This window comes from Emys orbicularis, chromosome 2 (genome assembly GCF_028017835.1).
Source record: "Emys orbicularis isolate rEmyOrb1 chromosome 2, rEmyOrb1.hap1, whole genome shotgun sequence".
NCBI classification, from domain to species: domain Eukaryota; kingdom Metazoa; phylum Chordata; order Testudines; family Emydidae; genus Emys; species Emys orbicularis.
Genome location: NC_088684.1, coordinates 285,296,772 through 285,312,705, shown reverse-complemented (window position 1 = coordinate 285,312,705; position 15,934 = coordinate 285,296,772). Strand labels below are relative to the sequence as shown.

At 39.9% G+C, this 15,934-nt stretch overlaps 1 protein-coding gene across 3 annotated transcripts in view; it reads left to right on the top strand.

Moving 5' to 3' along the window:
• Window positions 1–15,934, top strand: part of LOC135873561 (sodium channel protein type 5 subunit alpha-like) — a 101,651-nt gene that overhangs the window by 28,668 nt on the left and 57,049 nt on the right. For all 3 annotated transcript variants that reach the window (XM_065398166.1, XM_065398164.1, XM_065398163.1), the window contains exons 9-15: window positions 5,854–6,051; window positions 7,003–7,185; window positions 7,797–8,198; window positions 9,699–9,828; window positions 13,269–13,507; window positions 13,855–14,046; window positions 15,226–15,579. In XM_065398166.1, the coding sequence (XP_065254238.1) occupies window positions 5,854–6,051; window positions 7,003–7,185; window positions 7,797–8,198; window positions 9,699–9,828; window positions 13,269–13,507; window positions 13,855–14,046; window positions 15,226–15,579 (1,698 nt within the window). The remainder of the gene's footprint in view (window positions 1–5,853; window positions 6,052–7,002; window positions 7,186–7,796; window positions 8,199–9,698; window positions 9,829–13,268; window positions 13,508–13,854; window positions 14,047–15,225; window positions 15,580–15,934) is intronic.

The window sequence follows — 15,934 nt, the reverse complement described above, 5'->3', positions numbered from 1 at the left end:
GTTAACTGATAAATTGCTGGAGGAATATAGGGAACAATTTCTAGCCTTAGTTTCCAATGGTCAATATACATCTCAGACATCTCTTCATGCAGCAGTAGATGCTGCTGACACTACCTTGTCTTCTGTGGCAACTGCTGTCTTTATGAGATATTCTTCCTGGTTGTAGGCTTCCAGTATTCCAAAAGAGATGCAAATTACAACTGACAATTTACACTTTGAGAACTCTAAATTGTGTTCCGCCAAAACAAATGCTGCTATGAGCACATTGAAAGACTCTCATGCAACACTTTGATCATTAGGAGTCTACATTCTGGTTACTAAAAGGAAACAATTTAAACCACAACCCTGTTCTAGGCCTTCTTTCCATCAGCGGCCTCCATATGCCTCTAAGAGAAGGTCAAGATTTTTCTCAAAGACACCAGCCATCTTCAACTGTGGTGGGTCCTTCTCACCAGATGACTGCATCCTTGAAGCAATCGTTTTGATTCTTCCCTTGAAGAAAGTGCACTGATGATATCGCCTCCTTTCAGATAATGCCTATCCCTCTTTTACTGTGCTTGATTACCTTTGACAAATGGGTACTCAGCACAGTAAAGGAGGAATCTGTCATCCAATTTACATCTCTCCCTTTTCCCAACCCACCTTCCCCATCCATTTTTGAGGACTCCTCTCACAAGACCATGTTACTTCAAGAGCTGTGGTCCCTTCTAGAATTGGGAGTGATAGATGAAATTCATTACCAGCACAGAGGAAAAGGCTTCTATTCCCAGTACTTCCTGGTCCTCAAGAAATCTGGTGGTCTCCGTTCCATTCTAGACCTAACAAACCTTAACTATTTCATCCAAAAGATCAGATTCAGGATGGTTACCCTCACTTCTATTATCCTTTCCTTGGAGATTGGTGTGTTACCCTTGATTTACAAGACACATATTTTCATATGGTGATACATCCTTGTCACAGGAAGAATCTTCAATTTGTGGTAAGCACCAACCACTACCAGTATGCAGTACTTCTCTTCAGTCTCTCATCATCCCCAAGGATCTTTCCCAAATGCAAGTCAGTGGTAGCAGCCCATCTCCATCATACAGGCATTTAATATTCCTCTATCTGGATGACTGTCTAGTCTGGGCAGCATTAAGTGCTCAGGTCCAAAATGACACCCTAGTCATCAAATATTCTCTCATCTGGGCCTGAAATTAAATTTGGACAAATCTCAATTAAAACTGACTCAGTGACTGACTTTCATAGGAGCAGACCTCGATGCCAGAACAGCCATTATCAGATTGTGGGTTCTAGGTGGTCAGGCCTCGTCGTTGGAGCAGTGCCCAAGAAGAAGTACCAGGGGTCAAACTTGGATGGACAGCCAGGAACAGGCTGAGGGCAGTGCTGAAACTGAGGTCCGGGGAAAGGCTTGGGGTCAGAACCAGGGCCAGAGTCCATAGAAAAGCCAAATCAGGATCATAATCAGAGTTTGAAAACAGGCTAAAGGCTGGAATCAGTCCAAGGGTCTGGGGGTCAGGAGGTGGGTGCATGGCTGAAGCAGGTCAGGAACAGGGCTGGAGCAGGGTCAGAATAGGGCACAGACAAGGTGGGAGTGGGCTGGAACAAGGCTTGGGCAAAGCTGGGGCTGAAATAGGGACAAGATCAAGGGTAGTCTGAAAGCCTAGGAAATCTGAAACACAGCAAGGCAGCAGGAGGGTCCCTAGCTGAGTGGTGCTATTGGATAGACAAACTTACAGCTTTGGCAGTTGTAGTACCTGGGCTCATCTGACTTGGACCCTGCCCAAGGATAAGCTGCTGAAGCATGCCTGAGAGATATGTCACTGCAGGCTCTTCTGGAGGGGTGAGTCATAGCTGAGTGACCAGCCCTGGTCCAGCTGTGGGTTTGCCTCCCTGCCATGGCTTAACTCCTAAAGGAGAGGCACCACGCTATAGCCTTCCTTTCCCAAAACCTCAAATTCAATCCAGCAACAGCAGTGTGTGCCTGCCTTCAGCTCCTGGGTCACGTGACCTTGTGTATGTACGTAACTCTAGATGCCAGACGTCACCTTTACTGTTTCCAGGCCTGGCTTCATTCAGTATATCACTCTTCCAGGCATCCTCTGGATATGCAGATTTCCATACCTGCTTGAATGTTCTAGTTTCTGGATTGATGGTTGGATCCACAAAATTAGTGCAAAGGAATTCTGTTTCTGGCCCCAGAACCTGGTAACAGATGGGGAAGGCATCTTAGTCAACTTCAGGCACAAGCTCTTTGGTCACCTCGGGAAGTTTCCCTCCACATAAATGTGCTGGAGCTCAGAGCTAGTTGGTGGGCCTGCCAGATATTTATGCCTACCATTCAGAACCAGCTGGTACAAATCCTCGCAGACAACATCACTGCCATGTTTTACCTGAACAAGCTGGCCAGGTGCAAGATAGTCTCAACTGTGCCAGGAGGCTATCCTTCTATGGAATTTGTATGTTCATCACAAAGTTTTCCTGAAAGCCTTTCACCTTCCCGCTATGAGAAACATGCTGGCAGATTCCCTTAGAAGGGTTTGCAACTGAGAACATGTCACCTCAAGACAGAGTTTAGATATAAAATGTCTAGACATCATTAATGACCGCTTCTTGGAGCAGCTAGTCCTGGAACTCAGAAAGGGAGAGGCAATTCTTGATTTAGTCTTAAGTCGTGCAAAGGATCTGGTCCAAGAAGTGAATATAGCTGAAACACTCAGTAATAGCAACCATAATGTAAGTATTATTTGCCCCTTCACATAACACAAGAAGAGGAGAGATTAAAAAGACTAGGACTGTTAGAAAGAGACTAAGGGTGATATGATGGAGATCTAAAAAAATCATGAATGGTGTGGAGAAAATGAATAAGGAAGTGTTATATACCCCTTCACATAACACAAGAACCAGGGGCCATCCAATGAAATTAATAGGCAGCATGTTTAAAATAAACATAAGGAAGTACTTCTTCAAACAATGCACACTCAGCCTGTGGAACTTGCTGCCACTGGATTTTGTGAAGGCCAAAAGTATAACTGGGTTCAAAATAGAATTAGATAAATTCATGGAGAATAGGTTCATCAATGGCTATTAGCCAGGATGGTCAGGGATGCAGCCCCATGCTCTGGGTGTTCTTAAACCTTTGACTGTCAGAAGCTGGGCCTGGATGACAGGGGATGGTATCACTCGATAAATTGTCCTGTTCATTCTCTCTGAAGAATCTGACACCAGCCACTGTCAGAAGACAGGATACTGGGCTAGATGGACCATTGGTCTGACCCTGTATGTCCATTCTTATGTTCTTTTGAAAATCTGAATAACAAATGCATAAGATTTTGTTCCAGGGTGGGCTGCAGCCCGGGTTCCATCACAAACGCTTGTCTCCTTTCCTGATCCAGTCACCTAATATATTCATTCCCCCCAGTTCCTATCTCTCTGAGAGGAAGCTGAAATGAGACAAAGCATTATTAATCTGTATTGCACCGGTGTGGCCAAGTCAATATTAGTTCACTGATCTACATCGACTGTTCATCTGATTGCCAATATCTTATAACTACTCAAGGATCTTCTGTCCCAGAACTAGGGCAAATCCCTACATTCAAACCTTGAATTTCTCCACCTTACTGTGTGGATGATCTTTGGTTGAACACTCATGAGAAATTGTGCTCCCAAGAGAGGCCATTTGGTGAGTGGCACAAAGGAGTCCATGAGAGCCACATATGCATCAAATTGGAAGAGGTTTTTCATTTGGGCTCTCATTTCATTCTCCCAGTTTATCACCCCATCACACATAAGTTACACATGTAGTGGACTATGTTCTGCACCTGAAATCATCAGGCCTCTCAAATTGATCTGTGAGAGATCACCTGGCCTCTATTTTGGCATTACCTTCGACAGTACATGGTTTTTTCCAACTTTTCTTACCCTCTTGCATCTTGGTTTTGAAAGGCCTAACCAACACGTACACTCCTGTGCCACCTTCTGTATCTGTATGGGATTTAAAGTCATGGGAGCCACTTTTGAGCCTATAGGAATGACAACCTATGTTGTCTATGAAGATGGCATTTTTGATTGTAATCACTTTCTCAAGGAGGGTTTCAGAACATCAAGCTCTCCTAGCTGAACCGCCTTTCACAGTCTTTCATAAGGAAGGTGTCCCTTAGGCCACATCCTAAGTTTATGCCTAATGTAGTGTCAGCCTTCCATCTGAACCAAACCATTCTGGTGTTTTTCCCAAACCTCATTTGTCTGTGGCTGAAGAAGCACTCCATATCTTGGAGGTTTGTAGAGTCCTGGCATTTTACTTGTACCACACTAGACCCTTCAGATCTTCCCCCAGACTCTTTGTGGACTATGCTGAAAGAACTTAGGGTCAATCAGTGTCATCTCAACAAATCCCCCATTAGTTTTCAGACTGTATCAAACTCTGAAGTCCCTCCTCCGTGAGAATAATGACTCACTCCACGACTTCAGCTTTTATGAGCAATTCTGCAATAGCTGATGTATGCAAGGCAGCAACATGCTTGTGCATACCCTCTCTACTCATTACGCCATCACTCAAGCCTCCTGTGATGATGCCAAATGAAGACGGTGCCATAGTCGCTCTTCAAATGATCCAAAGTCCCGCCACCTGTAAGGGAACTACTGATGTGTCGCCCATAGTGGAATGTATATGTACACAATCACTCAAAGGAGAAAAAATGGTTACTTACCACTACAGTAGTAGTTGTTCTTTGAGGTGTGTTTGACACACACACATTCCACGAACGTTCCACTTTTCTTGTGACTTCGGACTTAACTTATGGCAGTACGAAGGAATAGAGAGGGAGGTAGCAGTCTTCCCCTTTTATGCCCTTGCCTGATAGCATGAGAAGAGAGGGGTGCACACAACACCTATTGATACTGCTGGCAGAAGTCTCCAGCTCTGGCGCACTAGGTGGAATGTGTATGTCTCTGACTCTAGTAGACTATAGTGGAATGTGTATGTGCACAACAAACAACAACAGTTATTGTACAGGTTAGTAACTGTTGTTTTTTTTAATGAAATGATGGGTGCAAGTCACAGAATAAGTGACTGTTGTGCACATCAGTATGTTGGGGAAACTACAGCTAATTCACTATACTGAGCTTTCAGTTAAGAATTTTGACCGGGAAATTAAACAGCTCATGAAAAACACTTCATAGATTGATGTCTGATGGGTTAATAACTACAAAGCAGAAAATTTTACTAGCCCGGAGGAAAAATTCAAAATATGCGACATACATATCCATAAAAAGGGGGAGCACAAGAGGGATTGGCAACATAATACAGAGCCTTGCACCTCTGAGTCTGACTCACACCTCTTCCTATTTGCTGTTTGGCAAGAGCATAGCCTCTTTGTACTGTGGTGTTTGCCAGACTTCCTGCAAGGGGGCAACATAATGCTTCCACAGCCCTTTAAACTAACCCTAATGCGCTGCAGTCCCAGCAAGTGTAGTGCAGCAGAAAGGGACTGAGATGTCACCATGCACTGCTCCAGTAGCACAATAGAGCCTTCCCCTCAGATGTGCAGCTCCCTTTCTGTTCACCCAAACTAAGCTCTAGAGGCCACCATCAGGAAGGTCATTCGGGCTCATTTGAGGTAGTATAGGAAGTAGGAGAGGGAGCGGAGGGCAGGGTTCTATTAAGGTTCTTTCCAAGCATTTTATTCAGGAATATGGATATGTGACCAAGCTTTTAAAAATATTTTAGAATAATATTTACTACTTTCATATAGTGCTTTACATCTTCACTGTGCTTTTCAATATTAATTAATCTAATTAGACATGAAATGTCATTTCAGACTTCTTACTGTAGTGTGTACTTTGTGCTTACAGACTCTCAGAGCTTCTGGGAAGATCTACATGCTCTTTTTTATGGTGGTCATCTTTCTGGGCTCATTTTATCTGGTCAACTTGATCCTGGCTGTAGTAGCAATGGCATATGAAGAGCAGAACAAAGCTACTATTGCTGAAACTGAGGCAAAGGAAAGGAAGTTTCGGGAAGCCATGGAACTGTTAAAAAAAGAGCAAGAGGTCCATGAACTGTTCCGTTGTTAAAATTAGGCAATCTCCACCTACAGTATATAATCTTGATAATGAAATTTATCAGTCACTCCTTATCTTTGAGTGTGTATAAACAATGACTCCACGGTCACCGATGAGAAGAGGTGCCAACTACTATCTTATTCAAAGTTATCAGACTGCTGCCTAGAGTAATAGGAATGATTCCTTATTTGTTGGTAAATTGTAGCTGTGAGGAGTGAACAGCAGAACATAACATTAGTCCATGGTACTGTAAGCAAATTGATATTATTAAGTATGTCTAAAGTTCCACCAATCTATAGTTTCCACAGAGACACATGAACATTTTTGTATTCCTCTGCTGTGCTGTTATATACTTGTGAGTAGGCTGGGTATTGAGATATACAATAATTTTGTTCTTTGACTGCTTTAGAGTTAGATCCAAAGCCCACTGAAGTAAATGAAAAGACTCTAGTTGACTTCAACGGCTCAAGCGCCTAGAGAGCAGAATTCTTGTATAGAAAAATATCACTGAAAACTTAACACAAATTGTGATTTTCAGTGTGTAAGCCCTCATATTGGGAAGTGGATAGATTATGCAGAATCAGGTTAAAAATTGAGTATTTTTACAGTAAGCAAAAATGTAATGAGTATACAAAAATGGAAGTTGAACCACATGAATAGTCCAGACTGTTATATTTTGTCTCCCATAGGGGCTATTACCTGTTTGCACATAAACACGCAGCATGTAACTACTTGTTCAGTACTCTATGTGGAGTGGGAAATCCTTCCTAATTCCTGCTGTGATCAGCTTGCACCAAACACAAGGAGTGTTGGTATTTTAACCATCTATATGAAATGATAATTGTTAACAAGAAAGAATTACAGAGCACAGCAATCTTTTTCCCTTACGCTAATTGTGCAACTATAATATCAGCTATGGTTTTGTTTGTTTAATTTTAGGCATTGTCTGATAAAGGAAATGATACAACGTCACTTTGCTCTTTTGAAATCTCGTCTTTACCCTCAAAAGAAGTCAAAGATAGAAGCAACTTGAGAAAGAAAAATAAATCCTTAGGGATAGAAGATTATGGGGAAGATCAAAAAATTCCCAAATCACAGTCCAGTGACGATCAACGAAAGTCGGTAATTCATTGTGTAAATTCAAGAATTGCTCAAAAGTACAAATAAAACCCCATTAAGAAACAGTAGGCTGTATTTATAGATAAGCTAACATCCGCTTCTTCAATATTAAAAAAAAAATCTCTTTTGGGGTGGGAAGAAAGCATATAATGTTACAATGCAAAAGTTAAACTTTTGAGAAAGTTATGTGTGAAAGAGAAGGTATAATGAAAGTGAAGTGTCAGCCTTCATTGCAGAATTTTCTGTAAGAGAAGTAGTTTCATGAACATTTAAAAATATAAATAAAAAAGCATTTCCTGCAGTATTAGGAAATAAAACAAAACTGCATTGGAACTAGAATTCAATTAACATTCCATAAACAGTCTTTTGCAAAAATAAAATCAATATTTAGTGAAATGAAGTTACATGGATTACCAGAGATTCCTGCTTCAGGTGATAGGATTTCAATAACTGTCATTTAAAATCTAAATTAAATCCTTTTTGAGTAACTTTAAATAAAGGGGGACTTATGGATCTTCTATGGTTGATGGGAGAACTCAAAATCTTTATCATTCCCCAGAAATGTATTGCTTGATGTGCCATTTCCCCCTTTTTCCTTTTTTTGGGACTTTTAGGCTCTTCTTGGTCTTACTTATGGTGCCAGTGCAAATCAAACGAAGCGCAGGCTCAGCCATGGAAGCATATTCAATTTCCAGATATCTGGCAGAGACGTTGGCTCCAAAGCTGATTTTGGTTGTGATGAGATCAGCAGTGCTGGGGAAAATGAAATCCAGCGTGGGTCACTGTTGGTTGCACGGACTGGAAGACTACCGAGTGTGCAAAGTCAAATGAGCCATAGTTCTTACCCTGCTACTCCTAACTGCATGCAGAATGGCAAGTGCAACAGCACAGATGGTTACAATGGCGTGGTTTCATTAATGGGAGGAGGAAGCACCAGGGCATACAGTCTAGAATCACCTGCTCCTGAAGGGTTATTGCTCCCTCCAGTTATGGAAAACCCTAGAATAGGTGATTTGGTAAGAAAAGTGCAATTTTAAAAACATGTACTTCATATTATGTTTTCCTCCAGAAGCATAAGGTTTTCTGTGGTTTCTTTACGTACTTTAATATATTGAACATCCACAAAAACACAGTAGGGCAGGACCTATTGAAGAAAATCTGCTCTCTGCTACGCTATTTTAAATCTGGAGTAACTCCAGTGAAGTTGAGAACAGAATCTGAACCAGTGTGAGCATCGTGGACCAAATTCATCACTTGAATAAGAAGATACAACTTCACTGATGTAAATGGATCTGCATTTGCTTACTCCGGCAGTGAAAGTGGCCACATGAGTTTAACACAGCTCTCATGCTACTGAAAAGTGTTGTTAAAGTGGTCAAAGTATTTCCATTCTAAACTGCCTTTTTCACCTGTTCAGAACTTTTGCAAACTTACTTTTCAGGCACCTGAAATTTTCTAGGTCTGGTCTCTGCCAAGTGGTGAAAAATTTGAGCAAAATGAGTTCAGCCATTTTTGAATATGAAAAATAATTATTGTGATCTTTTTTGAGCAGCTCTTGTGCTGAAATGGTTTGCAATAGAAAGATATAATTTGGCATGAAAATACTCCTTAGTGAAAATAAGTGATCCTTGGTATTCCGATGAAAATCCACTTTTGTTTGGAGAATTTATGATGGTTTGAAAATTGTACTCTGCCTGTAATATAACCATTTTTAATAATCTCTCAGTGCACTAAAGCAAAAAGCTGCACTGTACATGGATGGTGTTAGATTTTGGATCTTTTTTAAAAGTTTTAGGTGGGATTTCAGAAATTTTGGAGAGTGTGTGAAAATTTTCCCAGTGGGGATGAGACGAATAGGTAGGACATAGGGAGAAGCAATAAAACAGGCTGAGGAGAGCTGGTGCTGTAAAAAGAAAATCATATATGCACAATGGGAGATCTGCAACCTGTTGATCCTCCTCTAGGATAAAAGAGTTGAGAAGATAGGGAGTGGGAAAAATGTGCAAAATTTTAGGACTTATGGGTTGTCATTGCATTTATCTAGCCCTGGTTGAAAGCATACAAACCCATTACATTTGTATATGATTCCAACCCAAATCCATGAAGAGAGGGGAGGAGAGGGAGGTCAGGATAACAAAATTAATAGAATATTATAGCATACACTATCTGCTTGGGCACATGTGTGTAACATGCCAGGTGTTTCATGATGTGCAGAAACACTACAGATAAATTCAGGATAGGAAATTCAGAAGGCTCAATAAAAGAGGAATTGTAGATAGGCAGAATCTCTTTAACCAAATTGAAATTTGTGCAGAAGTCTGGAATGCACATACCCTGGGAACTTGAACGGCCACAAGGGATTAGGGCCTTCATTTTACATCTCATTCTAAATGGCTGAGGGAGGCCCATTTATTTCACTGCATGTCTTCATTCATATTAATCTCCACAGCTACCCCATCTGCCTGTTACTTCACTTTGTTTTGTGGTATTTTACTAACCATGTTTACTTCTTTAAGCAGAGCCCTTTATGTGATGAGGCAAGCAAGATGTATTTGGCCCCTCGTCTGTCAGTGGATTATTTTAATGAGCCACTTCAAAGACAAAGGGCAGCAAGTGCAATTAGTATCATTACCAGTGTCCTGGAGGGTAAGTCATTTCTCATCATTTTTTTATTCAAACCTGAGCATATGTTGATGTGAAAGATCAGAATGTCATCAAAATGTCAACAGTAAAAAATTTAAAGTTGTTAATAGAGCCTTTGTAGATGCTATAGTTAGGAAATTCCAGAATGAATGTTGCCTATGCAGCCTTAATTTGGCTCCCTTGTGAATATGTGTTATAAAACAGTCTTTAATTACATGATTAGACTTTTTATTCTACAGGACTCTCACCTCATTCAGTGCACAGGATGGACAGTGAATGAGATAGGGGTAGCAGAAGGAGAAAGGTCGTTCTCTCGTGTTTAAGGCACTGGAGCTGGATACAAGAGAGCTGAGTTCTATTCTTGACTTTGCCATAGTCTGTGATATTGGGAAAGACTATCATATGCACGTGCTCAAGGGAGCCAAATAAAGATTGCACAGGCAAAATTAATTCTGTCGTTTCCAGACTTTTCAGTGCTTGACTTTGCCATCTTAAAATTCTTTTAATTTAGTTTTTATACATAATTCTAGATGGGTCTGCTCGTGTCACCTATTATTAAGGTTACCTGACACATCTCATTATAAGATTCTGTTCCAGCTGCTTATAACTTTGCCAAACATTAATCTTTTGGGCTGAAATCTTATATGCTGGGTGTCTACCTCAGACTGATCAATTTTGGAAAATTTCAGCTGTAACAGTTTAGCCATTTCTGAAAAAAAAGGTTAGGGATAAAACCTTTTGGTTTGCCCATGTTAAAAAATTCTGGTAACCTTTTATTTGAGAAGCTCTCGTTCCCCCCATTCTTTGAATAGAGATTTGAAATTTGGTAGGGGCTATGTAGGCTATATGAAAAAAACAGGTGTGGGGATAAGAGAGGTGGCCTGGAGTTTAGGAGTAATTTCCAACTGACTGGGCTGAGTGTATTTGTAACAATTTTGTACCCATTCTTTGTTAGTTGTCATACTGTAGCATTAGCAAGAGCTTGAAATATAGTGGCTCTCCCCCACTACATGAGGCATTGTTCTGCCAGTCTTTTAAATCACTTTTTGATAGATTATCGGAAATAGTAAATAAATAACATTAACAAAAGCATTGGGAGAGGTGAAAATTTGAAGCAGTACCTGCAAAGCATCTGTCACGACCTGTCCCTTCCCTGGCATACTTTGTTCAACATCAGCATCTCTAGGTTGCTAGTACGGCCTTTCACCCAGGGGTGCTGGAACAATTTTTATAGTGGGCATGCTGAGAGCCATTCAACCAAACTGTAAACTCTAGTTCCCGCACCTATGCTTTTATCCCTCTAATCTCCCTCTTAGACATTTGCCTGTAAATATCAAGTGACCCCTCTATTTCAGGGGACCTGCAGGTCTCTTCAGAATCCCCCAGTTGACTATACCTCCAATTTTGGTTTTGAAAAACCACTACCCTTTTATTTCACCAGACTAAACATAACAAACATAACAATAGCCTTCAGAACAGTCATGTTTCTTACTCCACTAGGGGAAACCTAATCTTATAGGAGTCTGGCTGTGTGCTTCCCTGCCTGACCACAGTCTAGCTCTACGCCCCCACTGTGATCCTGCTCCTTCTGACCCCAGTAACCAAATGAACATCCTTCAAATTCAACCCCCCCACCCCAAAGTTCCAAATGATGGAACTTCCATCCAGGAGCCAAGCCTCTATGTCTCTGTATATACAACAGCATATGTGCTTTTTGGTCTTTGTCCCACCTGTAAATAGTGGATAATAATACCTCCTCATCTTGTGAAAATCAATTGTTTGTGAAGCACTCAGATGCTTTAAAATGCTTTTTAAATATAGGGTTTTGTTGGTTATTGTTTTTGTTTGTTTTGTTGGTGTGTGTAATCTCTATAATAAAATCCCAAGAATGTCATTCTGTTTGTTACTCTGAAGCCTAGAATATCTATAAAGTCAGTGTGAGCATGGCTGAGCACTCTTTTTTGTTTAGAATATCACCAGGTTGAATCATCACTGGGTTTTGCGGTCTCTTGCTGTAAACTTTTGAAGTTTTCAGTCATTTTGACTTTATGAATTATACCCATGCTGTGTTTGGCTACAGTATCTATGTATCTATGCCATGCCAAGAGTCCTAGACCATTGTGATATCAGAGGTAATTCAAACAATCACCCTTACTTTACAGCTAGTTTACATTCAACAATTTCATTGGTGCTATGAGGGAGACTGCACAGATGGCGGATTACTTGGCCCAGCTACCAAACCTGTGTGCCTAACTACCACCCACACAAATCCACAAAACTCTCCCAGCACAATACAGCACACACAGAGATTAACAGAACCACCCACCCAATAACACAACCAGCACACACAATAACCCCAAATGTGATTCTGAAGCCTAGAATGTCTGTGGAGTCAGTGTGGAACAATGGAAACAGCTACAAGCATGGCTGAGAGCTCTTTTTGTTTGGAATACCACCAGGTTCAATCATCACTTGGATTTGCAGTCTGTCACTGTCTAGTTTTTAAGTTCTCAGCCATTTTAATCTTTTTTTACATACATGATTTTGTCAGCTACTACTATAAATGATATATGAGTATCCAGAATGATCATTTACTGCAGAGGTAATACACTTGCTGCCCAGTCTTCCCCAAAATAATGTAAATTACATTGTTTTAGTCAAATGAATGCTATACACCAGATGGAAGAATCACACCACTTTTTTCATCACTCTCAGATCCTTGAAAATAGCTGTTAACCTTACGTACAGTTTCAACCAGCATTGTCCAGATCCACTGACAATTTGGAACCTAATAAATGTTACCTATGTGTATGTACTGAGTTTTGCCTCTAGTGAGATTTGGCTTTAAGTGAATCTAAAACTTTCCTAATATTCAGGTGTGATATCAGGTGAAGTGGATCTAATCAAAATTTAAGTGTAGTACAGGCATTTCACTTCAGCATTAATCAATCTCAGAGCTATTTATTGCATGCAGCATGGTCATTGGTGATGTTGCACACAAGATTTATGACATGTAAGTGGGGGAGAAAGCACAAAAGTAGTTTAAAGTTTTATATTCCTTGGTGCATCTGGAGCAAGGTTTTACCCCAGTCATATTTTCTAATGGTGTTGACAATAGGAGTGTATGTCTGATGAACAAAGGCCTGATCCAAAGCCTACAGAAGTTCAGTGGGTTTTGAATCAGATCTTATCTGAAGAGAATGAGTTTAAATACTAATTCGCTGGTCTAGGAAGGGTATTTAAAATGACTGCAGAGTGAGGGAGTGCCTACTATAGAAAATGAGTGATATAATTTCAGAAAGTATCAAGAAGAGTTCCCTGATCACTTGTGAAGTGATGGAATTTGAGGTTTTTTCCTGTGCTTTCATTAGTTGCAGTTCTTTTGCCACTTCTTCTCAGCACTGATTACCTGGTTATTGCTTTGTTTTTTGTTTGTCATTAAGAACTTGAAGAATCACAACAGAAATACCCTCCATGCTTGAAAGATTTTGCCCTAAAGTATCTTGTATGGGACTGTTGTCCACTATGGTTGAGAATCAAGAACAAAGTGACAATTTTAGTAACGGATCCATTTACTGACCTCGCTATCACTGTTTGCATTGTGATGAATACTATCTTCATGGCACTAGAGCACTATAACATGACACGCCCATTTAAAGTCATGCTTCGTGTAGGCAACATGGTAAGTGAATTCTCACATTCTATATCAAGAATGAATTTATGGATATTTCTACCCAGAATACAAAGAATGCTTATAAGAAAGAAAGCTTTTCTTTCTTTCGTTAACTTCACGGATATTGTTACTTTTGGTTTTCAGACATTCTAAACATCCTTTAGAATGCAGCAGAAAAGCTTAGAGTTTTTATTGACAATGCATTATATGAATACATGATAAAAGTAGGATCTGCTGTTCAGATTTCATTGACCTATCTATAGCTATGCTACTATATTTAAAGGAAGGTAGTTTAAAGAGAAGATGTGCTTATGGTACCCTTTTAGCTGACATGACTTACTGTTTCTTTGTCACAGGTCTTTACTGGCATTTTTACTGCAGAAATGATCTTGAAAATCGTTGCTCTAGATCCTTATTACTATTTTCAGCAGCGCTGGAATATTTTTGACAGCTTAATTGTCACCCTCAGCTTAATTGAATTGGGTTTACCTAAATCTAAAGGCAGAAAAGGAGGACGAATCATATCAGTTTTACGTTCTTTCAGACTGGTAATGTCTCATACTGATTCAATCTCATAAAACCTTTTGCATGAATATAATAGAGAGGATGTCAATGCCCCCCATTCAGTGCAAGGAAAATTAATTTGTAAAGCCTCAGTACTAGAAATGGGAAAGACATTTTGCCAGATTTCAAACCCATTTGGATTTGACTGAAACTAATACAGCATTTGTATTTCACTTGGAGATGGTTAAAAACATATGGAGTGAAGGAGGTAGAAAAAACCCCCAACATTAATATATAGTGAAAGCTGGAGCAGAGAATAAACAGAATGAAAAGCAAAAGCAGAGAGACTGAGAAAGAAGAAGCAGAGCTGGAGATGGAGAAAAATTGTAATAGGCATTATTTATATTATATAATCGCTAGGCACATCTACTAGCCTGAGTTTTAGAGAGGTGGCTGGTTTATCTATCCATATAATATAGATCAGTCTTTTTTTAGCTAGAAACTTTGGCATCAATAGGACTATTCACATGTTCAAAATTAAGCATATGCTTAAGGTGTTTTGCTGGTTATGTGCCTTGTATACTATGGTGATGGATGGCAAACAAAACTCAAGATAGGTACTTGGCCTGGTTTCTAGAGGTGCTGAACATCCATAACTCCTAGTAACTTAGAGTTGTGGGTCTAAAATTTAGACCATTTGCATATAAAAGTTTGATTATTGTAAATGCAAATCAAGTACAAATGAGGTTAATCAGGAAGGTTATTAAAGTTTTGTTTCCAGGAGACATGGAAATATTGGAAGAATGAAATCTGCCAATATGCTGTCCCCCAAGATTATTTCCTGAGACATTCAAATTACAAGTTGGTAATAAATTATTAGTAGGGGTAATAATAATCATTTATGTTATGGAAGTGTGCAAAGACAGCAACCAGGATTGGGGCCTCATTGGGCTGGACTCTCTATAAAGATAGATAAGAAACAGTCATTACCCTGGAGCAAAAAGACACAAACAGATAAAGAGCGGGGGATAGTGATATAACACATATGCAAATCAGTATGTCTATATTGCATTGATCATATATAGACTTTAAAATACCCTACATTTCACAGTGTTTGAATAGTTTAAAATGTATATATAATGTTTTAAACTATTTTTAAACAATGCAATGTGAGGAATATCTAATCGTCTGTTATCTAATGCTATGTTTTATTTTTTACACAGCTGAGAGTCTTCAAGCTGGCAAAGTCCTGGCCAACTTTAAATACCCTCATTAAAATCATTGGTAACTCAGTGGGTGCCCTGGGTAACCTCACCCTGGTTCTAGCGATCATAGTCTTTATTTTCGCCGTGGTAGGAATGCAACTTTTTGGGGAAATATATTTTGAAAAATCCTGTAAAATATCTGAGGATTGCAAGCCACGTTGGCATTTTATGGATTTTTTCCACTCATTCCTTATTATATTCCGAATTCTGTGTGGAGAATGGATTGAGACCATGTGGCATTGTATGGTGGTAGCTGATAAACCACTATGCCTTCTAGTCTTCTTGCTCGTCATGGTGATAGGAAACCTAGTGGTGAGTTTCCAGCTATTTTTCTGTTCTTATTGCATATATAGTATATGTCAAGGCTGTATCCCCACTTTGAACTTTAGGGTACAAGTGTGGGGGCCTGCATGAAGACTTCTAAGCTTAACTACCAGCTTAGATCTGGTCCGCTGCCACTATTCCCACAAGCTAATTCCCTTCCCTGGGAAGCTTTGAGAAACCTTTCACCAATTCCCTGGTGAACACAGATCCAAACCCCTTGGATCTTAAAACAAGGAGAAATTGACCCTTCCCCCCTCCTTCCTTTCACCAACTCCTGGTGAATACAGATCCAACTCCCTTGGATCTAAAAACAAGGAAAAATCAATCAGGTTCTTAAAAAGAA